This window comes from Rhinopithecus roxellana, chromosome 8 (genome assembly GCF_007565055.1).
Source record: "Rhinopithecus roxellana isolate Shanxi Qingling chromosome 8, ASM756505v1, whole genome shotgun sequence".
NCBI classification, from domain to species: domain Eukaryota; kingdom Metazoa; phylum Chordata; class Mammalia; order Primates; family Cercopithecidae; genus Rhinopithecus; species Rhinopithecus roxellana.
In genome coordinates this window covers 79,017,466-79,044,426 of record NC_044556.1, presented here as the reverse complement: position 1 = coordinate 79,044,426, position 26,961 = coordinate 79,017,466, and the positions used below count along the sequence as shown (strand labels likewise).

The window sequence follows — 26,961 nt, the reverse complement described above, 5'->3', positions numbered from 1 at the left end:
CCACACAAAATGGGAATTTTCACCATAATTTAGCTTTTTGACCACAAGTCAACAGAAGTAGGACTTGGAGCTTTCCCTCTCACAGGAGGTTTTCTAAGCAAAGTTAAAGGGGGGAGGGTCTGCTACAAAGACCTGCTGCTTCTTACTTCCAGGGAGGGTGAGAGGGAGGAAAATGTTGTGTTGATAATTCTATTTATAAATGCTTTTCTTTACAATAACATGATAAATTTAGGAGGGAGGAGAAGTGAAGTGGCAACAACTGCCCACACAGACTATTTCTTAAATTCAATTATTTAAAAATCACTCTATTCTAGCCAGAAGAGGGACGAGGAGGAGGAGAAGTGAAAAGAAATAACAAAATATGGAATGAGACCCAAATCAAGTTATGTAAACATCATTAGGGGAGATTAACAATTGTCTAAAGAATGCCTCCATGGTTCTACCAGCAAAGAGGAAAACAAAAATGTAGAACATTATTCTTGTCAAGCTACCAATGCTACTGGCATTCAGCTATAAGTGTGGATTATACAATACTTTTACGTATGTAATCTATTTACACAGTCATGTGTCACTTAATGACAAGGATACACTCTGGAAATGTATCCTTCGGCAATTTCATTGTTGTGTGCACATGACAGAGTGCACCTATACAAACCTAAGCCGTAGAGCCTGCTACACACCTGAGCTAAATGGTATAACCTACTGCTTCTAGGCTGCAAACCTGTACAGCATGTTACTGTACTGAATACTGCAGGCAGCTATAACACAACAGTAAGTATGTGTATCTAAACATACCTAAACATAGAAAATAAACAGTAAAAACATGGTATGAAAGATCTAAAAATTGCACACCTGTAAAGGGCACTTACCATGGATAGAGCTTGCAGGACTGGAACTTGCTCTGGGTGAGTCATTGGGTGAGTGGTGACTGAATGTGAAGGCCCAGGACATTACTGAACACTACTGTAGACTTTATAAACACTGTACACTTAAATACTATGCCAAATCTGTATTAAAAATTTTTCTTTCATCAATAGTCAATTAACCTTAGCTTACTGTAACATTTTTATTTTATAAACTTTTTAATTGTTTCAACTTTTGACTCTTTTGTAGTAATACTTAGTTTACTATTGTTTAATTTTTTATCAACTCCCAATCGCTTGAAATTAACATTTAGTTTAAAATAAACATTGTATGTATAACTGTACAAAAATATTTTCTTCCTTTACATCCTTATCCTATTTTTTATTTTAAATATTTTTAGTATTTACTTTCCAAATTTTTGTTTAAAATAAAGACACAAACACACACATCAGCCTGGGCCTACACCAGGTCAGGATCATCAATATCGCTGTCTTCCCCTCCACATCTTGTCCCACTGGAAGGTCTTAGGGGCAGTAACACACGGAGCTGTCATTTCTAACAACAACGCCTTCTTCTGGAATACATCCTGAAGGACCTGCCTGAGGCTTACAGTTAACTTGTTTTTTTAATAAGGAGAAGGCGTATACTCTAAAATAATGATATAAAGTATAGTACAGTAAATACATAAGCCAGTAACAGGTATTTATTATCAAGTATTATGCACTGTACATAATTGTATTGCTAGACTTTTATATGGCTGCAGTACAGTAGGTCTGTTTATACCAGCATCACCACAAACACATGAGTACTGCAGTTATAACCCTACAAGGGCTACGACGTCACCAGGCAATAGGAATTTTTCAGCTCCGTTATAATCTTACGGGACCACCATTGTATATGTGGTCTGTTATTGACCAAAACATCATTAGGCAGCACATGACTGTATGATTATCTATATATCTCTAGCACTTTTTCTGAAAATGGAAAGATCTGCATTCTGATCCAAAAGAAGAGGCTGATCCACAGTCAGTATGTGAAAACGCTGACTGAGCTCAACAAATGCTGGAAAGTATATGATTTATACATATAGTTAGGAAAATGTAAATATATTATCTTTTTACGTCTAATCCTTAGTTACATGGATTTAAGTTTTTATGATACCTATACACTCAATTTATATAGTGGGTTCAGAATCAGATTAAGGGGTAGATGGCTGGCAGTTTCCTGGGACCCTAATCTGTAAAGGAATCTAAACTAATGCCAAGGCCAAGCACGGGGGCTCATGCCTGTAAAATTGGACAGGGAAAGTCAGATACGCTAGGCTCCTCTTAGAGAATGGGTTGAGAGTGGACAGAGTGGGAATAAATTTTAAAAGAGGTCTGAGGTAGGGATAGGAGTGGTAATGAATCTAATGCACCCAAACATGAACACACACACACACTTAAACACACACACTGCATTCTCATGTTAGAAAACATCCTCATCCTCATGGTTTCTTTTTCCTTTTTTTTTCTTGAGACAGTCTCGCTCTGTCATCCAGCTCACTGCAGCCTCTGCCTCCTGGGTTCTAAGGGATCCTCCTTCCTCAGTTTTCTGAGTAGCTGGGATTATAGGCGCACACCACCACGCCCCACTGATTTCAAGTTTTTAGCAGAGACAGGGTTTCGCCATGTTGGCCAGGCTGGTCTCGAACTCCTGACCTCAGGTGATCTACCAGCCTTGGCCTCCCAAAGTGCTGGGATTATAGGCATGAGCCACTGCTCCTGGCCCATCCTCATGGTTTCTAAACTGCCAACTAAAGAAAGTGGATGTCATTAAGGATGAACCATGGGGCTCCTGTTTTGCTGAGTGGCCCATACGCAGCACACTGCCACCAGCACCTTTCTTCTTCCCCGCTTCTCTACAGAAGCAACCACTCCCTAGATGATGGCTGAGGAAATGTTTCAAGAATAGAGAGTGTGAAGGGATGCCAGGCCAGAGCCTTCCAAGACACCCAGGGCTTGCTCAAGCCCTGAGTACAATCAGTGTTGCAAACCATGCTTCGTATTTCCTTAATACACAGGATTGATTTCTGCTTCCTATTTGTCCTTGTTACTCTCAAGTCAAAACTCACATTCCTATAGATCTCAATACCCCTAGAGGCAATCAAAACAGGTGATTAAAGTAATTTATAATAGCAGTTAACCAACAGAGTTTACCTTACCAGGTATTGTTGATTGTTAAAGAGAGTTTGGTAACCTAAATAGAGATCTCACGGATAAGATGTGTTTGGAGGTCTTCCCACCTTTCTCTAGAAGAGTGCTGGCTACTTTTAAACACCTTCCTGATACTCTGCTTGCTCCTCCACTTGCATCCCAGGTACCTACCTATAAGCCCTTCTTAGAAACATCTTCCACTTGCCACTTATTTTATTCTGGGTCAGTTCCTTGCAGGAGGTGAAATATTCAAGAGCCTAATGCTTAGTTCTGGGAAGATAGTGTTCATTCAGTACCTTCCACATGTCAATACTCCAAAATTCATTCACTGATAAATGATGTGAAAAAAGCCATAATTTCCCAAACCAGCACACCCCCAGAAAATGCTATCCACTGTATGAATCAGCTCCTGACTTAGCACCAGATATTCAGAGTGATTGGAAACATAACTGAAAAGTAACTGAAGTCAACAATGTCCATAATCAAAAGAACGAAAGCTATTTCCCTTTTAAGAGAAACTACTTATCAAGGAGTGCAGGGTAGGAAGAAAAAGAAGGAAGAAAACCCAGTTGAAACGTGGCGTTTACTTGCAGAGGAGCTAGCAGAATGTAGTGCATAGACAGTTTCACAGCACAGAGGGAAGGCATCGCTCAGAAGACTTCCTTGGCGCTATTAAATTTCTTTGGTGGCAGCCTTGGCTGGGAAGGCAAGGCACAGAAGTTGCATTCAGGGTTCTGAGGACCAGGAGGTGGTGTCTGCGAACTTACAGGGATAGAACGGCTCAGGAATCTCGCTGAAGAAGAAGAAAGTCCAGTGTAGGAGGGTCGGAGGATGGTTGTGTGCTCCTCTGTCTTGGCGCTGTGGGGGCCTGGGGAACTGTTCAGGTTGCCCCCGTTGCTGCTGCTGCTTCTGTTGTACTGATTGTTGTTGAGCTCAGGGTAATTTCTGGTAGTCGGCTGGGAGCTGCCATTCAAGAGGTTGGTAAACGGGCTGGCTGTGAAGCCTGCCTTAGAGGATGAGGAGGTCTTTTTGTTTTCTGGATCATCTGTTGCAGCATTCAAGTTCCCTAGAGAACTGGCTAGCCGGGAGTTTATGGAAAAGCTGAATGGAAAACACAAGTGAGGAGGGAAAAAACAGACAACAGTGTACACTCACACAGAGCTCATGTTTCTAAAACATACTCATGATATTAGGGGAACATGATGAAGACAATACTGATCAATGTGAATGATGTCAAGATGGCTTCTTCACCACCCTTGGTGTTATGATAATATGTAGCTTTGACTTATACATATCAAGTTTCTTTGTCAAAAGCAGTTAACTAGGACCCAAGAAACTGGCTAAAACACTTTAATTACAGATCTTGAAACAGAACATCAGGGAGTTTTATTTACCCTGGGGTGGGAAGTAAAGGAAAAGGGCCATGTAAGGGGAGTACATATTCAATAATACGACTACATCAAACATCCCTACCCATTTTGGTTAGTTCTCCCCTGCCTATACATGTCAACTGAGAAATGACAATATCATTTGTATATGCAACTGAACTCCATTTTCTGGATCACACTAAGCCAGCTGCAGACTCACTAGAAGAAGAGCACGCTCTGCACCACTGCCTCCACAGCCTTGTCTCCTCCCTTCCAAGACAGGAACGGAAGCCCCAGAAGATCACAGGGTCTTCTGTGGTTTCTCCTCTTCTCCCTTATCCCCTGCTCTGACAAAACTGCAGCCAAACTCATTGCCTGCTGCAAGCTTCCTGTACCTCAAACCAGCACCTTGGAAGAGGGAGAGAAAAATTACCTTCTTACAGTGGCACCTGAAGACAAAGAAGTTCTATTGATCCTCTTGGCTGTCGCTGAAGAGGACAGTGCCATTTTTGATGTCTTCAAGGTAGGTGCTGATCCTTGCAGGGATGAACTTAATCTTTGTGGAGAAAAATGGCAAAGTGTCACAATAAAGTAGTCTTATCTTAAACATTCAGCAACTAGCTAGGACAAGATAAATTAATCAGTCTTAAAGATATCATGACAGGTCCTAATAGTGATGACAGCAGCGGCAGCCAACACTGACACAGCGCTAACTCTGCCAGACACTGTTCTGAGAACCTTAAAGATGTCAGCTCAGCTTGACCTCACAACAATCCTATGAAGGAGCTAATATTGCTGTCCTTACTTTACAAGTGGGGAAACAGAAACGCAGAGGAAAAGTTCCTCATCCAGTCACTCAGTTAGTGAAAAGCAGACCTGGGATTCAAACCCAGGAGTCAAAGTCCTGCTCTTAGCCATGATCCTGTCTTCCTGGGTCACTGCCCTTTTTCGCCACTGGTATTCATTCCTCAGCACAACCTTAGATTCCATTTCTTATATTTCAAATCCATCCTCTCCTTTCCACCCTGCAACTACCCTAGGCGAGGCCATCTTTATTTCTTACCCTTGACTATGAGTGGCATCTTTTAATCTTTTTTCTAAACAATTCGAATTGTGAATAGCCTTCAGTGAATCATGTCACTTCACTGTTTAAATCATTTCATCTTTCCTCTGTGCCATAAGCCTATAGAAACTCTTTGGCTTGGCTTATGCAACCCCTCCAAAATCTGGACAGGTCCTTCTTTCCACACTTTTGCACTGGACATCTCTATTCCAGCTACATAAAAATGCCTTGAGTTCCCTGAATGGGTAGCGTCCACATGTTTGTCCAGTGTGCACAGGCTATTTTCCCTGCCAGGGCATTTACTCATCTCCTTCCCATCCTTTACCTCTTATCTTCCATGTCCATTTGACCCACTCCTATCACACTTAGCCTTTAATGGTCCAATCAGCTGTTACCTCATCAAGCAAGCCTTCTCTGAGTTCCCAAGCAATATACGTTTCAACATATATTCTCATAGTAAATCATAGCTCTTATACCATATTGCATCATCTGATATTTGTCTATCTCCGTCACTTGATATAAGCTCCTTGAGGGCAAAGACTTCTCTCTCATTTCAATTCCCAGTGGCTAGCACAATGCTGGATTCTGAGCAGGTGCTCAATAAATATTTGCCAAGTGGACAAAAAGGAAAAACACCCAAATCTGGATAGCCAGGGCCCAGTCATAATCTGAATATCAAATCTACTTGATCCTAGATAAATCATTTAATGCAGCTGAACTCTGTTTTCCTCTCTGCTAGACAAAAGCTTATTCACTTGTAGACTCTCTCCTTCATTATCCACCCTCCAAACAGCAGCTTAAGCTCATGTTTTGCCTTCAAAATAAAATTCTACCAAGAAGCGATTTTTCTATGGGAAAAATTCTACCAAGAAGCAATTCAAGCTTCTCCAGAAGCTCCAGAAGCTTGAGCCCTCTTAGAACTGCCCTCACTAAACAGTCCTAAACCTAAGAATGAATAAGAACCAGCAGGTGAAGAGCTTCTTTCCCCTATTTCATCAACATTCTTGACCAAACATCTCTACTGCTCTCACCGAGTGCCACATCGGATTGTGGTACCACTCCAGGAGGTTTCAGGGGACATTTTTCCACAGAACAAAACTAGTGTTCCCTCTTCAAAAGGAAGGTAGAGAAGAAAATAAGACCAGAAAATAAAGGAGGGGAACAAATGCATGCTGATTGGGAAAAAACAGAGGGAAAGAGGACAAATAGAAATGGAAACAATTTAAGCTAGATCTATCACTAGATCAAAAGGAAAGATGCAGAGCACCTGTAGTTTCTGAGAGACCCCCCACAATGAGCTAAGAGCACAAAATACATTGATGTCTCTACCAATACCACACAGCCCTGTGGGCATACCAGCAAAAAAAAAAAAAAATCCTTTTCATGGTAAGCATTAAAAATAAGGCATAAACAATATGGAAGAGAAAGGAAGCAATTTAAAAATCAAAAAGCTGTGTACAGTTGATTTTCATGTTTGAGACTTGGGAAACACGGCTAAAAGGAAGCATATATTTACAAGCTACTAGACATTGAACCTCATTGGCAGTACCTGAAAGGCTGGGACACTGCTCTTGGGTGTCCTTTTGCATCATCCGACCTGCGGAAATCAAAGACAGATGCTCACATATCACCAGGCCACACGTTTTCACAAAGACCACAAGGCACATCAAATGGTATCAAACCAGTAAAAATATTAAATTAGCAAAAGGGAGAAACCTTGCAAATGGATACTAGATTACCCAGAACCAGGCTTGCTATCCCCTTTTCTCATAATACTGCAGAAAATGATAACCTCATCTTTGAGCAATATGAACCTTTATTCCTTAGATCAGGAACTCGGTAAAGACCCAATCTGACTACAGTGCTATAGTTTCTCCCAGATTACACATGAAAACTAAATTCCCTGCGAATCTGTTTGGTGTTTGTCATACCAGCAAAACATCCTTCTGCTATGTGTGTCTCTTATTTATAAGTCAAAGAAATGTTGCTGCTTCCCATTATATTAATTTGCGGACTGGGGCTTTGCCACCCAGTATATTGCAATTTTTTAAAAATGATATTTACAAATGTTTGCACCTTTTAATTCCAAAACCTTTTTTTAAACCCAATCTGAACTACCAGCAGGTTTCAAATGTTGTGATCAGAATGCAAGTCTCATCATTGATTCCAGTGAGTAGTTTGAGACTTCAAAGTCAAGATGGCTTATAACTTTACAGGCACAGGTAAGAATGGCTTATTCAATTTTCAAAAATAGAAGGTAAAGCTGCAGACTTAGCTTGGATTGCCAGAGACTGGCATACAATACTTTTCCATACACTATGAGTCAACACAAAAGCCTCAGCACACCTGTGAGGATCCAACACAGGACAAGAAACTCATTCACAGCAGAAGGGGAGAAATCCAAAAGGAATTTGAAACATCCCAGAGATAACTGCTTTGCAGCTTAAGGTAGAATTCCAGAGACTGAGATGCAGCAGTTGCTTTTGGTAAACTTCTAAACTTTAGCTACTCCCAACAGTGATAAAACAATTAATAAACAACACGAAATAGTAAACTTAGTATTTGTAGAACAAAATTCAAAAGAGAAGATTACAGATTAAAGAGAAGATTAAATGTTCTATTCACAAAGGGAAGCACACTATGAATTGAAGTGTTTAAAACAGATCTACCTAAATGCACAGGATGGTGAGGTACGTGGCTGTCTCTGACTTTTTAAGGCACGTAGTTTGTCTCCCTGGGTTATACCATTTTTCCTTTCCACATCTTCATCATCTTCTAAGTTATTCTGGAAAAAAATACCCATTCCATAGAAAGGTCAAAATTTGGCTTTATATAGGTTTCTTAATAGATTACATATATAGATACATTTTATACAGATTATGTCAATAAAGATTAAGTCACTAGAGGTACTATGAATCAGCATTGTCAAAGTTTACCCAAAAGAACACTCAACTATTTGCCAGTTCAACAGGCAACAAGTCAAATTCCAAATCAAAGAAGCATGGGAATAGATGTGGTAGAATATAAAAGGAGCTGTTTGTTACAATGGACCCCAACAGAGGAGACTCTCTCCTGCAGACACAATCATGCGTTGGAATATAGCCTAGATACAGAAGGGCCCACAGATGCAGTACAAACATATTTTTAGATACTACCAGGAGCCATCACTGCAAATTCCATAACTTGTTTACAAAAATACAAGATAAAAACACTTTAGGATATCTATACAGTAAGTTTTTAACACAGTAATTATTTTAACACTATTAAAAGCACACAAGTTCTTTTCAGAAGGATTTAAAGGGCCTTGTTCACTAGATCTTTCCTTCTGAAATAAGTCTTTATTGTTTGAAAAATAGAGGTATCAGGCTAGTCTCTTCAAATGCTAGTCTCTTCAACAGCGCTGATGCAGGGGGAGACACTGATACCCTTAATTTATCGATGAAGAAAGGACACACTCATGGAAGTTAGGAATACGGCCCAAGTTCCCATAAACTCTTAATGACCTTCGTATGACTTCAAAATTAGATTTCTCGTCCCAAGATGCAATGTTCTTTCTAAAATACATGCCACAGCACACTGTCATTGCACCAGTGAAGCCTGTATTTTGCCTTTTTTCCTCAACTGAAAAATCAAAGTGCTTGGATTTGCTAAAATCCTTCCCAGCCCTAAGAGTCCCCTCCCTATTTAAAACTAGAACTCTTGTTTGATGAAAAATATACTTCCATCAGTTACATTTGAGTCATTTCTGATCGCAATACCTCCTCACTCCCTGCCACCTATGTTGGGTTCCACAGGTAACTCTGGGACTCAGTAGGCATGTCCTGAGTAAAAAGACCAAATCTCACTATCACATCTCTGAGTTTAAAAAAGAAATAAAGAAATGCAAAGCACCAGGCCAGTGGGAAAGAAAGAATAAGGACAAAAGCTTCCTAGAGGCAATCCCTTATAGAATGGGTACAAATGACACAGCCCAAGACCCCAGGAAAGGTCGTCCTGCCCAAGAAGAATACCAGCTCAATAGTCACAGGATCATGCAGTCTTCATGACAGAGGGTTCTCTTAGAGTCTCAAGTTGCACTTGGAAAAAATCTCCAGGAATCAGTTTTACCATTCAATTCTATTCATACAGTCCCAACGGGGGAGGAACTTACTACCATCAAAGGAAGTCTGCAAGAGCAGGAATCAGGAAGGTCTGAAGGCTAGGCTTGCTAGTGGGATGGTGCACCTGAGAAGGTGGGTTCAGCTTCACCAGGCTGCAGTAAGCACTCAACGTGCTGGGATGTTACCAGTTACTTAGCACAGAGTCAGAGTGTCCTGAATATGAGGTGAGGCCAAAAAGCATATAGGCCATCATGAGAATGGCCAAGAAAGCTTCTAGGAGGAGCTGACAGAATCCTTACCACAATCAGTTTCATTGTCAACTGGGTGCTTTTGCAGGATTTTGAAAACCAGGAACGCTGGTTGTTCCTCCAACTAGGAGGCTCTTTATGTTTCTCACTAGAAACACCTTCAGAATTCTAAATATAAATGATTCTCAACCTGTAATTCTAAAATTCAACCTTTCAGGTAAGTGTAAAGGTAAAACAGATATAAAAATTTACTACCCATACAATCTTTCTGAGAAAACTATTACAGGATATGCTCTTCAGGAAAAAAGGAAAGATAACATGAGATCCAATAAAATTAGGGATCTAACTGAAGAATATGAAGAAGAGTTACAGAATCAGACTATATAGTTCTGATCCTAGGACTTCACACACACACACACACACACACACACACACACACACACACACACACACACATACATGAGGGCTAAGAATAACCAGTCCAAGTTAGAAGGGAGAAATGTCTTCAGGAAGAGAATGGAATTAGAATGGAATTTTGCTGTGTTGAGATTTCGAAAAAATTTAAAATTGTTTGGCACGACTTTTTAAAGCATTATCTTTTCCTAAATGCACAGAAAACTATGCAAATAAAAAAAGGTAATTAAGTCTAGGACAAACAAAGAGAGTGTCAAAAAAGAAAACAGTCATAGTGTACTACTAAGCTCAACCATGAACAATATTTACATAGTAATAATGTGCACATTATTTGATCTAACAAGTATAGTTATATTGGGAGTGGTGGTGACAGTGAGACAGAAGAGCTGCATCGTGTCTATGACAACCAGGAGGCAATAGGAAAATGTCCAAAATTGATCAATTAAAAAACAGCAACATAAGCAAGGTATTCATAATAGAAAAATGGCACTAAAAATATTAGTGTAATTTTCCTAGAGGTTTCCCCCTTTGGAAGTGGGTCCACAGATACAGAAAGGTGAGAGAGGAGATTGATATTTCTTGTTGCTAGAATTCAACACTAGTTGATATTTTTTAAGCTGTAATCATATATTGCTTGAAAAGAATAAAAGCATTTTAAAAGATATACAGTTAAACAGAAAATTAAGTAACAGTACACTTTAAATTATAATTACTTTACATGTATTTTTCTCTCATTCTATTGTGAATCTTAAAGGTCAAATATTTCTGTAAATTATGATACACTTCAAAATCAGAAAACAGCAAAAATACTACAATACACAGCCATGCACTTAACTACCCAGATTCAACATACTTTTACTTCCTCCCCTCAAGTTTACTTAAACACCCTCACAGGAGCCGCCGCATTGTCTGCAACGAGCCTCACGGGCCACCGTTCTCCCCCAGCTCCTCTCAGGCGAGCAGCTGAGGTGGTGATGACAAGGGCAGGGGTGTTTTTTCTTAAAAAAAAAAAAAAAAAAAAGTATTTGGCTAGGCATGGTGGCTCACGCCTGTAATCCCAGTACTTTGGGAGGCCAAGGCAGGTGGATCACATGAGGCAAGGAGTTCAAGACCAGCCTGGCCCACAAAGTGAAACCCCATCTCTGCTAAAAATATAAAAATTAGCTGGGTGTGGTGGCACGTGCCTATAATCCCAGCTACTTGGGAGACTGAGGCATGAGAATCACTTGAACCCGGGAGGCGGAGGTTGCAGTGAGCCGAGATCACACCACTGCACTCCAGCCTGGGCGATAGAGACTCTGTCTCAAAATAAATAAATAAATAAATAATATAGATATATAGATATATATAGAGAGAGATGCAGATATATTTATGATATATTTTTATGTATCATAAATATATATGCATTTACCATATATATGGAGATATGTTTACCATATGTTTGTCATTAGTAATAAAGTATAGGTAAACATGAAAAAATATTTAAATCACCTATATATTTACTATCAAAAGCAAAACACATTAACATTCTGGCACAGTCTTCCAGAATTTTCCCTGCACTATATAAAACCCTCAACCTACTTCTTCCTTACAAAAAGAGGTTGTATTATATACATATGCTGCTTTGTAACTTTTTTAACTTAAAAAACATATTGTGAAAGTTTTTCAGGGCACATTTTTTAAAATCTCTGTCATTTTATGGCTCCATAAAATTCCATTGTCTAGATATGCCTAATGTTATTATTTAACTGATACCCTAGGTTAGACTGTTCTCTTTCATCACTATAAACAGCCTCAACAAACATACTCTCATATATACCTGGTTTATGAACACTCTCTTATTATTGCCTTAAGACAAATTCATGGAAGTGGAATTCTTTTTAAAGTCATCTTCTACATGATCAAATTGCCCTCCAAAAAGGTTGTACCACTGTAAATTCCAACTAGCAATGTTTCAGAGCTTTTTATTCCCTAAACGTTTGTCAATACTGCATACATTTTTAATACATTTGATAGGCATAAATAGCATTTCATCATTTAAATTTGTGTTTCTTCCATTTCTAGGGAAGTAGAACCTTTTTTACGTTTACCAGCCAGGAGGGTTCCCATATTGTTTTATTTGTGTACACAGTATTTTGGTGATTTGTAAGAGTTCTTTATACACACAAACCCCCCTCATTTGTATATGTTGCATATATTTCCTCCCATTGATCATTGTGAGAATGAATTGGAGGTCAAGACTCGGGGGGGACACATTTAAGTGGTCATCATGAGAGATGATGGATTGGATTAGGGTATGGGAAACTGCAGGGGAGCCCAGACTTGGGGAGAGGGAAGAAGGGGGAAAGATCCAGACAGGCAATACAGGTCTGAAAAAATTTACTAAAATGAAAACTGTATTATTTTTTGTCTAAACTTATCTTCTTTTATTTTGTCTCTGTGGCCATTGTACAAAAGTGTGGGGCATTTTTAGGACTATGAAAGATACAACATATAAACTATAAAATTCTCGGTGATTAATAAATAGCCTTCAAATTCAACAAAAATAGTTAACATTATTCAAAACATATTTACATTAAATTACAGAATTAAGAAACTAAAAAGCTATATGGAAAAGGACTTTGGCCTCCTGGAATACTGAATAAGATACACAGATATAAATATAACAAGCCTTATATTTATTAGGGGATTGATCCTATAAGATATACCAGGTCATAAGAGCCTGGAGGAGGAAAATGTTTATTAGCAAATGCAGTACAATATATTGTGTGGCACAAATCAATCTCATGAGTTGGTAGCCAGGGGAAAGTTTGAAAACTTTTCTCATCAGGTGCTGTTAGGCCTCCTTCCTTATACCAGATTCATTCTTCATGACAACTAAAGAACACATTCACAAATCACAAATGAGGAGAACCCACCCTGGGCCTCCATTCTGCCCTTAGGCTCCAGCCCCTCTCCCTACAAAATGCCAGGGCAGACTCCCTCTTGTCCTAAGCTGGTCCAGGAGAAGCAGATTCCCTGGAATCCGCTGAAAAGAAACAAAACCACATGGCTGATGTGCTGGCAACAATGAAGAACCCTACCTAGTCCACGGAAGACCCTCCTATCTTTGTCCCCCAAAGGAAAGGGGTCTGCTCTCAGACGCCCCATTGCCCTTTGGAGGATATAAGCAGCAACACTCTTTCTTTTGGATACCGGACTGCCCTACATAAAGGCAAAAAAATGACAGTAAACTAAAATACTGTAGCAAAAGAAGTACAATTAAAAAAAAAAAAAAAACAAGAGTGATGACCTAGTGAAAGAACAAATAACACCATAAAGAATAAATATTTTATTCCACCAGTTGTTTTCTCCAAACACAATCATGTCCACAGATTTCAGCTGGATAAAGTAATTGCTGACCAAAACGTAAACAAAATCATGGCACAGTAAGCTATAGGAAAGGCTATGGAAAGTCTCATCAAGAAGAGATCTATGAGATAGAATATAGCACACTAGGGAATAAAGATGGAAGAGTCATAATAGAAAAATGACATAAATAGACAGTTTAAATAGAAATGAGTAAAAATAGAAGTCCAAGAACTGGAAGATAAAGATGAGAATGGAAATTTTAGCAGATTTTAATAAATCGGCTAGGAAAGGTGGCTGGGTCATCTCTAAAGTTCTTTTCAGCTCTCAGATGTTGAACCTACAGATGTAAGTGTTGGGAAAAGGCAAAGATGTCCTCTTTATAATAAGCTGCTTCTGATCAATAAAAAGTTTGAATTTATCGGAGCTACCCACATCTCTCTTCTGGCTGCCCCACTCACTGCCACTGGTTGGGACCTTTAAAACCTGGACCTCCCCATCACCAGCTCCCTGGCCTTCCACCCTCAGCCCTATATGACACCATGGCCAGAGTGATCTCCTGACACCATGATTCAGTGTGCTGTCACTCCCCTGCTTAATAACCTCTGGTGGATCCCAATGGCATTCAGATTAGAACTGGTCTTCACCGTCATAAGAGGGGAAAGAAAGGTGCTTAAAAGCAGGACATTAGAGATTTAATTTTTACTTCATAGATTTTTCTAAGATGCACCCTGCTTATGAGTACTTGATGGATTTTATAAATCACAATATCTCAAAGATGTAATTAAAACAACTACATTCTTGTCTACTTGATTGTTAATTTGTAGGAACTTGGCTGAATATTAGCAGCACCTGTATCTAATTAATATCACTAAGTCAAGAGCATCTACTGATTGGCATGCTAATAACGGACTATAGCCCTAAAGTAGAAAGACAAAATGTAAAAACCGTTGTTATTCCAGGAGAAGTTTATTAGCAGGAATGGTTACAGTTTTGCTCAAAATTACTGTATATAATTTACTAAAGCCACAATGAAGACCTCATAGAGAGCTAGCAGAGTATAGTGAGAGGCCTCCTGGGAGGGTTGCTGAGTGCACAGACTTTGGAGCCAGAGCACAGAAGTTCAAATGACCACCTCACCATGTACTTAGGATCTTGGGCAGATGGTTTGACCTCTAACTCAGGTATGTCTCCTGTAAATGGGCCTAGTAACACTGCCTATTTCATACGGCTACTGTAAGGATTAAAAGAGTTCATTAATGTCAAGTGCCTAAAACAGTTCCTGGCACATAGTGCCTTCATGCTAAGATCCTGATTTAATATTTGCACTTTAAATAAAGTACTTTAAATCCCATCTTTAAAAATAACTCCAAGCCATAATGGACCTATAGGCCCTAAATGTTAAAGTGAGCACTTATTGCTAGTACTATTTTGTATCTGAGGACATAATGCACTTGTGTAGCTTAGATTATTACCAATTTCATGTCTCTGTCCTTTTTTTTCTCTGAAACTATAAGCCTTCTTCATCCATTCACATAATACTTATTAAGGCCTTTGGTCAAAAATAGAATCGTGATGAAGACAAATAAAAGTCTCTACCTTCCTAGAGAGTATGGGAAGGAGGGATGAGGACTGAGGAGGAAAAGTATAGTGCAAGGCAGGAGCAGGGAGCAGGGAGCCTAACCTACATCCACATGATGGGCTGTGTATATTTCATAGTGCCCAGTCCAGCACTGAAGTCCAGGCTCTATAAAAGTGAAGCCTCTATTTTATTTCTCATAACTCTAAGTTGACAAAGAACATTCATTAAAACCACAACCTAGTCCATCACTATGATCTGCATCATTCTGGTTGTTTTCCTTTCACCTACATCCTAAGCACTAAAAAAACTGTACTTTTTTTTTTTTTTTTTTTTTTGAGATGGTCTCGCTCTGTTGCCCAGGCTGGAGTGCAGTGGCAGGATCTCAGCTCACTGCAACCTCTGCCTCTTGGGTTCAAGTGATTCTCGTGCCTCAGCCTCCCAAGAAGCTGAAACTACAGGCATGTGCCATCACACCTGGCTAATTTTTTTTTTCTATTTTTAGTAGTGATGGGGTTTCATTATGCTGGCCAGGCTGGTCTCAAACTCCTGACCTCAAGTGATCCATCCGCCTCAGCCTCCCAAAGTGCCAGGATTACAGGCATAAGCCACGATGCCCGGCCTAAAAAACTATATTCGAATTCTCCAAATCTGGTAATACAGAGCTTCTTAGTAACTAATCACAAGAAAATTACTGTAGGCCTAGAAAGAAAAAAAAATTTAGAATCTCTGCTTTAATCTTTTTTTTCAAGGCAATCTCAAGAGGAATACTGCTTTTTTGCACTTTCTATATATACAAACTAAGTAAATCCAGAAATTCCATGGACTTTCACCCTCCATGCAACTTGAAACACATTAAATTCTTAGAGCATTCTCAATCTATTATTCCACGTGCAATTTATAAGAACAATAAAGACATCAATAACTCTGTTAAGTCCAATTTTGAGCGAGCTAATATTCCATATTCATGTGATATTCCAGAGCTGGCACCAGATAAGCATGGCAAGAAAAGTGCTTGTAAGAGTTACTTGCACAAAGCCATTAACTAGCTAATAAAGTAGTCCAAGAGCCTTATACATGATGCTGTGTAAAATATTCACCATACCATCATTCTGTAGCATCTCTGAATTCTTTCATTTCTGCCCTTGAATTTCAGAAACAATAGCATTTCAATGGCTAAAACTAAAATAACGATGGGGGGGGATGCTATGGTCTGAATATTTGTAGCCCCCAAAATTCATATGTTGAAATCCCAACCCCCAACATGATGGCATTAAGAGTTTGTTTGCTCTTTTTGCCATGCGAAGATGCAGAAGGTGCTGTCTATGAACCAGTAGGCAGGCCCTCACCAGACACCAAACCTGTTGATGCCTTGATCTTGAACTTCCCAACCTGCAGAACTGTGAGAAATAAATTTCTGTTGTTTATAAGCCGCCTAGCCTGTAGTGTTTTGTTACAGCAGCCCAAATGGACTAAGACCAGGGAATAGACTTACATATACTTATATTTAAAACTGACTTATTTTAAATTCCAATCATACTGCATTCCTTACCCTCACAGTGATACATAAATGTTAAGTATTCTTAAGATCGACAGATTGGGGATTAAAAGAGTAGGAGAATAAAATGTTCTAACTACCAGATGTTAATCTAATCAAGATTATGATATAGAAAGTACTATGTTCCTGCAAGGTAAATATGTTTCTCAGATAACAGGATTAACTTTATGTTCTTTATAAACATAAAGTTAATAACTCAAAGTTATTAACTCAGAGTTCATAACTCAAAGCCCTGTTTACTTGAACTCAACCTGGGAAGGAAATGCTGACTAGAGCAAGAAAAAGGTATTCTTGCTTAGCTATATTATCACATTAAAATCTTAGTTCAGAGCCTTTCTTTTTATTTGCTCTTAATAGGTGAGACTGGAACACAGAGACAAGAAAGTCAACAAAAGCTCTAACATCAACATGACCTTGGATAAGGTGTATATTTCATCAGGACAGATGACTTAAATGGGTAAACTTAGTCACCTCACCAGCGGCCATCCTGGAGAACAGAGCACTAGGTTTAAAAATCAGTTCTTCCAACGGTCTCCATCCTTTTGTCCTTGAAAGAAAACTCACGCTCCCAATCTCCAAGCACTCTGGCTTTCTTGCTAAAAAGAAATCTGTTTGGGATGCCAATCATTAACCTAAGAGAGCTATGATGTGTTCCTTCCATTCTGGGTTCCTTGTGGGCTAAGCTTGAGCCACAGTATTTGGTTTAAGGCCCTTGTCTGGGTCTAATGGGTCACTGTTTAATAGAATGTAAATCTACATTGTTGCTTCTATATTTTTTCTTTTTATTTTTTATTTTTTAGACACGGGTTCTTGCTCTGTCGCCCAGGATGGAGTACAGTGGTGCTATCATAGCTCACTACAGCTTCGACTCCTGGGCTCAAATATCCTCCCACTTCAGTCTCCCAAGTAACTGGGACCACAGAGGCACACATCACCCTGCCTGGCTTGTTCCACTATTTTGAACAGGTCTTTTTTTTTCTTTCTTTCTTTTTGCTGCTTTAGAGATATAAAAATATAAGCCAGACACTTAGCTTCACCTTAGGCATAACGTGGTAGAAAGACTAAACTAGGAATCGAATGCCCAGTTCTCAAAGTGGCCCCACTACTAAACAACCCTGGAACTTTAGTTTCTTGTCTTTACAAGAGTGGAACCAAACAAATGGTTTCAATGTTGTTTCTAGTCCCAAAAATGCTCATAATCCTAATTCTTAGTAAATCTCTTCTATTTTTATTCAGAGGTAACAGGGTGTAATATAAAAAAACACAAGCTTGGACTCAGACAGACATGGATTGAACCATGTTTGACACTGAGGTTAGAACATCTCTGATACACAATTTCCTTCCTATAAATAGAGATAGTATTATCTAACTCACCAGGTAGTTATGAATATTAAATCAGACAATATATATCAACTATTTAAGGTGGTTTGTTTATAGTAGAGCTTTAATTTTTTTAAAAGAGTTGCCCTAATCATGTTTTCAAGTCGGCACTTACTTTAGAAATCAGCATGAATTTGAGGCTTTCAAAGCACCACTTGTGGTATGTATTATTTCAATTGTCACATTAAATTTTTTCTTCTTGATATCTATTTTAATTTTCAAATAGAGAGTTTGCTTTTCTGTTTCCTTTCTGTAAATATTCTCCCCTACCAGAGTAGCCTCCTTTATAATTTACTCCTTAAATTATACCATTTTTTTTTTTTAAGGGCAACTGGTTCCTTTCCTCTGCTTCTTGCTATATAGATGGATGACTCTACATCTAAAAACCTGGCACTCTCGGCATCCAGAGAAAAGACACTGCTATGTTATATATGTCCAACTGAGAAACAAATGCAGAACATCAGTTTTAAGATAGAATCTTCCTAGGGAAAACTTACCTCTCCAAATCGTTCCACGTTTTGTATTTTTGAAAGATTTCCACCAATAGACATATCATCTAGGCTAGAAAGAATTTTATTAATACTTCCTTCACTGGATGGTCGATTTTTCAGTTTGGATCGGAAAATGTCTCCTTGGACCCACAACGATGCTTGTTTTCTGTAAAAACAAGCAACAACAACAACAAAAAGACAAGAAAAAGTTATCTTTAAAACAATCTACTCTCATCTCAAAGGTATGATGTCTTATAAAGGAAAAGATTTAGCAAATAAGCATTTACAAATCAGACTAGAAAATTATATCTTAGAATAAAGAACAATGAAGTCACTTTCAAAAAGCCAAAATAAGGTTCTATATTCAACACAAATGTCATCCTCCAATATTTGTCTATACAGTTGACTGTTGAAGTCCTCAGATGCTTAGAACAAATTCCACAGCAATAAATATTATGCGCCTATTTATCTTTTAAATATAAATTTGAAATCTTCAGTTTCTCAAGTAGCAATTTAATATGCCTGTTTATAAAAACAGAGAGAATAACTGGACTCAAAACTGTAGATGAAAGAACTTGGGAGATATTACCCAAAAAGTACTACATATCTACTTTTGGGTGGTACCATGAAAGGCCCTCACATATAACTTTTAAAACCTACTCTCAGAATCTAAAAGCAAGGCTTATAGCCTCAATTAGATTGTCCTTAGAAAAGAAAATGTGTTTGAAGTTCATGTATAAATTTTCTTTCATTCATTAAGGCACAATCACAACTGTTTTCAAAGTTATACGAAGATAATTTAAAATATGTAAGCAAAATGACATTCTGAGGATTCTATTTTTATTGATGGGATCACCTTCATACATTTCCTCTAAGATAAACTGTCCCATAAAATCACTTTATTTTTATCCTATAACACACTTTACAGAATAGAATTAAACTAAAAACACTGGTTCATCATAAAAAATATCATTTTTTTGATAATAGCATTATCAAGGAGATGCCACCAGTAAGAACAGATTTTTTTTTAAAGCAACGGGATTGAGTAATACTTTCTCACAAAGATTTCACATACCACATAAAATTCAGGTTAAAACACTGATCATTAGAGAAATGCAAATTAAAACCACAGTGAGATACCACCACACACCAGTAAGAATGGCTATTATCAAAAAGTTAAAAAATAACAGATGCTGGTGAGGTTGCGGAGAGAAAGGAACACTTATACACTGTTGGTGGGAGTGTAAATTAGTTCAACCATTGTGGAAAGCAGTGCAGCAATTCCTCAAAGAGTGAGAAACAGAATTACCATTCATCCCAGCAATCCCACTACTAAGTATATATCTTGAGGAATATAAATAATTCTACCATAAAGACACATATACGCAAATGTTCATGCAGCACTATTCACAATAGCAAAGACAAGGAATCAACCTAAATGTCCATCAGTGATAGACTGGATTAAAAAAAATGTGGTACATATACACCATGGAATACTATGCAGCCACAAAAAAGAATGAGATCATGTCATTTGTGGGAACACAAATGGAGCCTCCCAAACCTGCACAGTGTGCACATGTACCCTAGAACTTAAAGTATATGTATATATATAGATATCTATATCTTTTGATTTATCTCTCTATATATACATATAGAGAGAGAGAGAGAGAGTTAGGTTGAAAGGAATAAAAATCATGATAAAAAAAAGAGAAGATTCAGCTCTGTCATAAATATTGAGAAATTCAGATAAATGAAACACACAGGAAGGACAGGATATATGGATGAAAGACTGAATCCCTGTCTCTCAAGAAGGGATTTCTAGTTCAGGATGAGAAAAGCAAACATATGAAGTCCAATGTTATAAACTCTATGATCAGGATTTGCACAGGACCTCAGGAAAAGAGGCCCCTTACTCAATCTGAAGGAATCAAAGAGAAGTTCCCCAACATTCCAGAAGTATCTGGAAAGATAAGCAGGACTTACCCAGCTAAGAGTATTGCCAAGCAAAGAAAACAACGTGAGCTGGAAAAAGTGATATCAAAGAAAACAGCACATTTATGAACATGAATTATTTAATTTGGCTGAAGCAGAGGCTATGAGAGATGGGCCCTGCATGTCATCCTAAGGAATTTAAATTTGATCCCCAAAATAAAGGAAAGACCTTTTAAAGGTCTTCAGGAATGAAAAACAAAGTGGAAAGAGAGGAGAAGAAGGACCTAAGAGGCTAGTTGAAAAAAATTCCAATTCCAAAAGAAGTTATAAAATGAAAATTCTGATGCTGCTGCCAACCTAAAGATGAAAATTACAAAGTGACAACTTTCACTTGCTTGGTTTGAAAGACGCAATCTGTCCCATCTCTGGAAAGGCTTGATTTGAACCTGAATATTAAAGATGAATAAGGTGTCAGAGCTGATTTGTGTGTTGCTAAGCAATGCTGTACGCAAGTGCTTCTTGAGAAAAAGCAGCACTTCACGCAAATTCCTTTTTATTGAAAATGCAAACCATGCTAGCTTTTATTGTGGTGTCTATTACTCCCTAAAAGCCTCATCTCAAACAAAAGAAGTAAAACATGTATTTTTAAGCATTTAGTATTTAAAAATCAAATCTTATGAAGCTAACACACCAGCTCAAAGTACATTCTCCAAGAATATAGTGCATTTTCTAAGACAGCATGAAATTTACTGACCCTCTGCTAATAGGGCATGTGCTTTAAAATGACAGGAAGGGATGTGTCTTGGTTTGAATAGAGCCTTAAGAAGTACAGCCAGTGCTGGGGTCATTGTTTTCAGCCATGTCCTTGCCCTGGGTTAGTTGGGCTTAGGCTAGCCAGGCATGGGACATAAGAAACTAACTAAATAATTTGGCTTGTGATGAGCCAAGTTACAGTTGATTCTGATCTAGAGCCTTCACAGGTCTTTTTTTTACATCTACTTTTAATATTCCTCTAATGAAATCCAAGTCAGTTGCACTATTATAGTGAATATTCCTAGTTCTGAGTACAGAACACAATGGCAGCCAGCCATTGTGCAGTCTTCTGTGTGTGGCTGACCTGTCCTCCTTCACTTCCCTAAGCCCAGCCTAATCCCATCTCCACACCAACAGAACTCTTCATCTTCATCCTTCTTCCATCCTGGACACATTTTCCCAAAAAACCCAACCCTGACCACAAAGTCCATCCAAACCCACTATTTGGTCACTTCAAGTAGAAATGTAACCCACTTTCTAGCTTGGCCTAGGCCTACTCTAGCCATGACTTGAGTACCAATCTGTTTTGTGTACCTTCTATTCCACCAGCCCAGAGTTATTACGAAAACAGAGACAGTTCCTGGCCTAAAGAAGTGGGCTAACAAAATGGTCTAACTTGCTATCAAAGGAAGACAGATGGGAATCTGTAACCAAGAGGCAGGGGGTGGGACGGCGATAGGTATTCAAGGAGTTCTTCAAATGCTGCGATACAAGTGGATGATTCACTAGGAAGATGTTTAGAGAATTTCTGAAGGTATAATGGAAGGCAGTTAATTGTGAAACATACTAGAAAATGAAGTTAGAAGGAAAAAACTGAGAAAGGGTATTCTCCAAAAGACTCAACTAACTAAATCTAGTTTAGGTATAGAACCCTACAATCAGAAGCTAGATCATTGGAGTGTCATGCCAAAATGCAAACTTCATAACTAAACCTAATACATTACTGCTTACTTTTTTACTGCTTACAATACTTTTCCCCCCATCTCTAATCCTTTTCATATAGTTTTATTCAGAGCACACAAAACAAAACAAGCAAAAACCATTCATGGTAAGGATACAGAGAAACTGCACCCCTCATTCATTGCTAGTGGGATGAAAAATGGTACAGCCATTGTGGAAAACAGTTTCACAGTTCCTCAGAGGGTTACACATAGAATTACCACCTGATCTAGTAACTCCACTTTTAGGTGTATAGTCAAAAATCATTGAAACTGGGGATTCAAATAGATACTTGTGTACCAATGTTCATAATAGTTGCATTATTCGCAATAACCAAAAGGTAGAAATAACTCAAATGCCTATCAACAAATGAATGGATAAATAAAATGGGATATATAACACACAATGGAATATTATTCAGCCTCAAAAAGAAATTCTGATTACAACATGGATGAGCGTTGAAAATGTGCTAAGTAAAATAAGTCAGACACAAAAGGACAAATATTGAATGATTCCATTTGCATGAGGAATCTAGAACAGGCAAATTCATAATGTCAGAAAATAGAACAGAGGTTTCCAGAGACTTGGGTAGGGGTTGGAGATAATGGGGATTTATTGTTTAATGGGTACATAGTTTCTGTTTGGAACAATGAAAACATTCTGGAAATAGTGGTGATGGCTGCACAACATTATGAACATATATAAAGTCACTGAATTATACACATAATAATGGTTAAAATTGTAAGGTTTATGTTATACATGTTTTACCATAATACAAAATTAATTTAAAAATTCAGTCTTCTATCCAGAGTAATAACTGGCATGAGTATTTAATAATAAATTTCTGATGCAACCACTGCCAAAGATTCTGATACATACTTAATTATCCTTAATACTTGAACCCATATTAGGATTTTATTTTTGCTTAGCCAGTAGTTCCAGTGTCAACTGGCAGTCAACAAATGGATCAGATAATGCAGCAGTAACTGTTGAAAAGAAAATCAGAAACTTCTATAACTGAGTGTTACTACGAAAATGTCATTTTCAATAAATAGTGTAAACTCAAACCTATGGAGTATGCCTGTAATTCTAATAAAACACAGTATCTTGTATTGTTAAATTCTGATTTTTATGGTATTTCGGATTATAATTTCTGTATTTTAGGAAACACGAAATTTTAAATCCTTAAAACAGATAATTAAAAATCTTTAGCCTATATTCCTTGACCTACTGCATGTATCTAAAAGAAAACCATAAAAGGAAATGGTATAGGTATGCAAAGGCATACAGAGTGAATATAATGGGCTATGGAGACTATGGGCAAGAGGGATTAAAAACTACATATTGGGTACAATGTACACTACTCAGGTGATGGGTGCACTAAAATCTCGGAGTTCATACTATACAATTCATCCGTGTAACCAATAACCACTTGCATCCCAAAAGCTACTGAAATTTTTTTTTTTAATTTTTCAAAAAAAGAAATGATAGAAGTCAATCTCAACTAAAACTCAAACCATTACTGTTAGACTTTTTCAAGCATTTTCCATTTTCTAAACAGATGTTTTTCATCTTATTTTTGGTAATTCCTGAAATAAAAAAGAAATGGTTTAACTATTAATTTCTGATCTAGCTCAATTCAATTGTGAAACTTAACAAATGCTATCCATACCAAAGTAAGATATAGCCTAAGTTGATATCTACAGCGTAAGGATGAGCCAAACACCCTTGTTATTGAATGTAGTTCAAGGACCAGCAGCATCGCATCACCTGGGAGCCTGTTAGAAATGCAGACTCTCAGGTCTCACCTCAGACCTGCTGAATCAGAGACTGCACTGAACAAGATCCCCCAAGGATTCCTAGGCACTTTCATGTTTGAGAAGCACTGAAGACAATGGAAGGCTTGCAACAAAGTTAGAATTCTGAAAATATCCAACTAAGTAGAAGCTGATGAAGACATCTATGGTAATAAAGTAAAACAGGGGAATTTCTGATTTATGGATTTAAGAATGAAAAAGAGTTCAATCATAATATTGTGCTTCTTAAAGATAACCTCGTTCAAAATGGAAGCTCTGCTTTACAGAGACAAAACTTCCTGTAAGAGCCAGGTTTAGGCTTTATGTGAGTTCTCTCTGTCTCAGGAGGAAATGCAAAATAAAAACAATGCCATATTGGGCCCCATAAGTAAAGGATCTCCATGAAGTGAAAATCCCCATGGGAGCCCAACACTAGTCCCTCAATGATCCCTTTATAATGAATGAAAGCTTTAACAGATCATGATCCCCGAGGACACAGACAGATCTATCTATCTGTGATATAGGTTATGTATCACAGATAGATAATGATACCCAAGGTCAGGGGAACATTCACACAGTAAACGTTCAATAAATAGAATCAACCAAATTGTAAAAGCAGCCTGACTCCACCTTTATAATTCTAAAGGTTGTCTCTGAGGACGTTGAGTCCAGAGTTGGCTCAAAAACAAAAAGATGTATTTTTACATCATTTTAAGAACCTTGAGGATGTTTGAAAGAAGACACATTTGGGATTCAGAATGGTATTTTTGGTTTAAGAACTTTATCTTTAAATAGAAGAAAAACACCTGATGGTTGTTTTGCAAATAGAGAGTCTTATTTATATCCTTTAAAAGTTTAAATACAAAATTTCAGACTGTAACAAAGGAGAGGTCAGCCAATAAGTAAATTCATCAACAACTCAAAAGGATGCTAATAAACATCTCTCTTACTGCCAGTGAATAAGAGGGCTGCCTGTTTAAGACACAGCAATCAAACACCTGGACATATTTTGGTCCTCAAGGACTAGGAGGATATGACAAACCAGCCTTTATAAGTCAGAGCTTTGGAATTAACATTCTCTAAAAAGCACTGATTGACTTTTCACCTTTAAAAGAATACAATCACTTTAACTTGTTCAGTCATTTTTGACAGGTGAAAACCTAACAGAAAACGTTTTTACCCTCTTATTTCTTGCTTAATGAACACGTTACTTATTCATGCTTTTGCGTCATCATTGACTTCATACTCTTCGTCTCTCCGATCATTAGTCTTCAAAGCCTTGTCTTTTTTTTTTTCTTGAAATGTCCCTGGTACCCATCTCTAACTACTCAGTCCAACTTCTATCCTCTTTTGATAAGTCCTTGTCTCTCTGAGATGGATGATAATAGTCTCCTTTTTAGCCTCTCTGATTCCAATCTCCATCCACCCAATTCATCTTACACATTGTTGCAACCCAAGCTTCCTTAAATAACACTTAAGTCACACGACTCCTCTATACACTCTTATTCATCATACTTTCTAATTTGGAGTATTTGGAATTAAATACTCCAAATTAGAAAGTATGATGAATAAGAGAAGTTCAGAATATGCATGTTCATCACTAGGATCTGCATCTCTTACTGTAATATTTGCTATCTATACAAAGCAGATGTATTAATTTCCTAAGGATATTGTAAAGCACTGCCGTAAATGTGGTGGTTTAAAAGAACATAAATTTACTTTCTTACAGATCTGGAGTTAGAATTCTGAAATCAGTTTCACTGAGCTAAAGCAGTGACAGTAGGCAGGGCTGGTTCCAATAGAGGCTTTGAGGAGATAATTTGTTTCCTTGCCTTTTTCAATTTAGAGTGGCTGCACATATTCCTTGGCTTATGGCTCCTTCCTCCATCTTTAAAGTGCATCAATCCAATCTCTGTTTCAGTCATCATATCGGCTTCTCCTCTAAATGGCTCCTCCTGGGTCCCTCTTCTAAGGACACTGTGATTATATTGGGCCCACCCAAATAATCCAGGATAATCTCCCCACATCAACATCCTTACCTTAATCACTTCTGCAAAGTCCTTTTTTTCCATATAGAGTAACATTCACAGCTGGCACAATTCACAGGGATTAAAACATGCATATATTTGGGGAGACACTATTCAGACTGCCACAGCAGATTCCATGCCGAAAATTATAGCCAGACTAATTACCTTAAAATATAAGGTAATAACACCATTTCTGGAAAATGAAGTAGATGTACTTTTCCCTATTCTTCCCAATAAGTAAAATTTAAAATCCTACATATATCTTTAAAAAAATAACAAGACTCTGAAAGATAGAAAAGAAAAAGGCAGATTGGTTGGAACTTTGAGACCTAAGTAATGAAATAAATGGTGGTGAGTGCTTCGAGTTTTCTTTTTGCCTTACTTAGGCCAGTCTTAGGGCTGAAGAAGATAATGACCCAAAAATGCCAACAGAGCTGGGGTTTTTTTGTTTTGTTTTTTGTTATTTTTTTGCGACGGAGTCCTGCTCTGTCACCCAGACTGGAGTGCAATGGCGCAATCTCGGCTTACTGCAACCTCCGCCTCCTGAGTTCAGTTGATTGCCTCAGCCTCTGAAGTAGCTGGGATTACAGGCACTTGCCACCACACCCAGTTAATTTTTATATTTTTAATAGAGACAGGGTTTCATCATGTTGACCAGGTTGGTCTCGAACTCTTGACCTCATGTGATCTGCCTGCCTTGACCTCCTAAAGTGCTGGGATTACATGCATGAGCCACCGTGCCCAGCCCAGAGCTGATATTTTTAAAGCCCAAAGAAAAACCTGCTCTGTCTAGTCAAAGGAACGGGAAAAGGGTATCCTAGAAGACAAAAAACGTTTCAGCAACTGC

The 26,961-nt window shown here is 38.1% G+C and overlaps 1 protein-coding gene across 6 annotated transcripts in view; it reads right to left on the bottom strand.

The window, feature by feature from the left end:
* The window catches only part of CDC14A (cell division cycle 14A), a 171,267-nt gene that overhangs the window by 17,222 nt on the left and 127,084 nt on the right, over positions 1–26,961 (bottom strand). For 3 of the 6 annotated variants that reach the window (XM_010377241.1, XM_030935848.1, XM_030935846.1), the window contains 5 exons: positions 18,614–18,773; positions 8,159–8,274; positions 7,039–7,086; positions 4,860–4,982; positions 3,634–4,160 (listed from right to left, as the gene is read on the bottom strand). In XM_010377241.1, the coding sequence (XP_010375543.1) occupies positions 3,710–4,160; positions 4,860–4,982; positions 7,039–7,086; positions 8,159–8,274; positions 18,614–18,773 (898 nt within the window). In that variant the 3' untranslated portion in view covers positions 3,634–3,709. Of the gene's footprint in view, positions 1–3,633; positions 4,161–4,859; positions 4,983–7,038; positions 7,087–8,158; positions 8,275–18,613; positions 18,774–26,961 lie in introns of those variants that run through there. The other 3 variants (XM_010377242.2, XM_030935849.1, XM_030935847.1) reach the window with 3 other exon arrangements.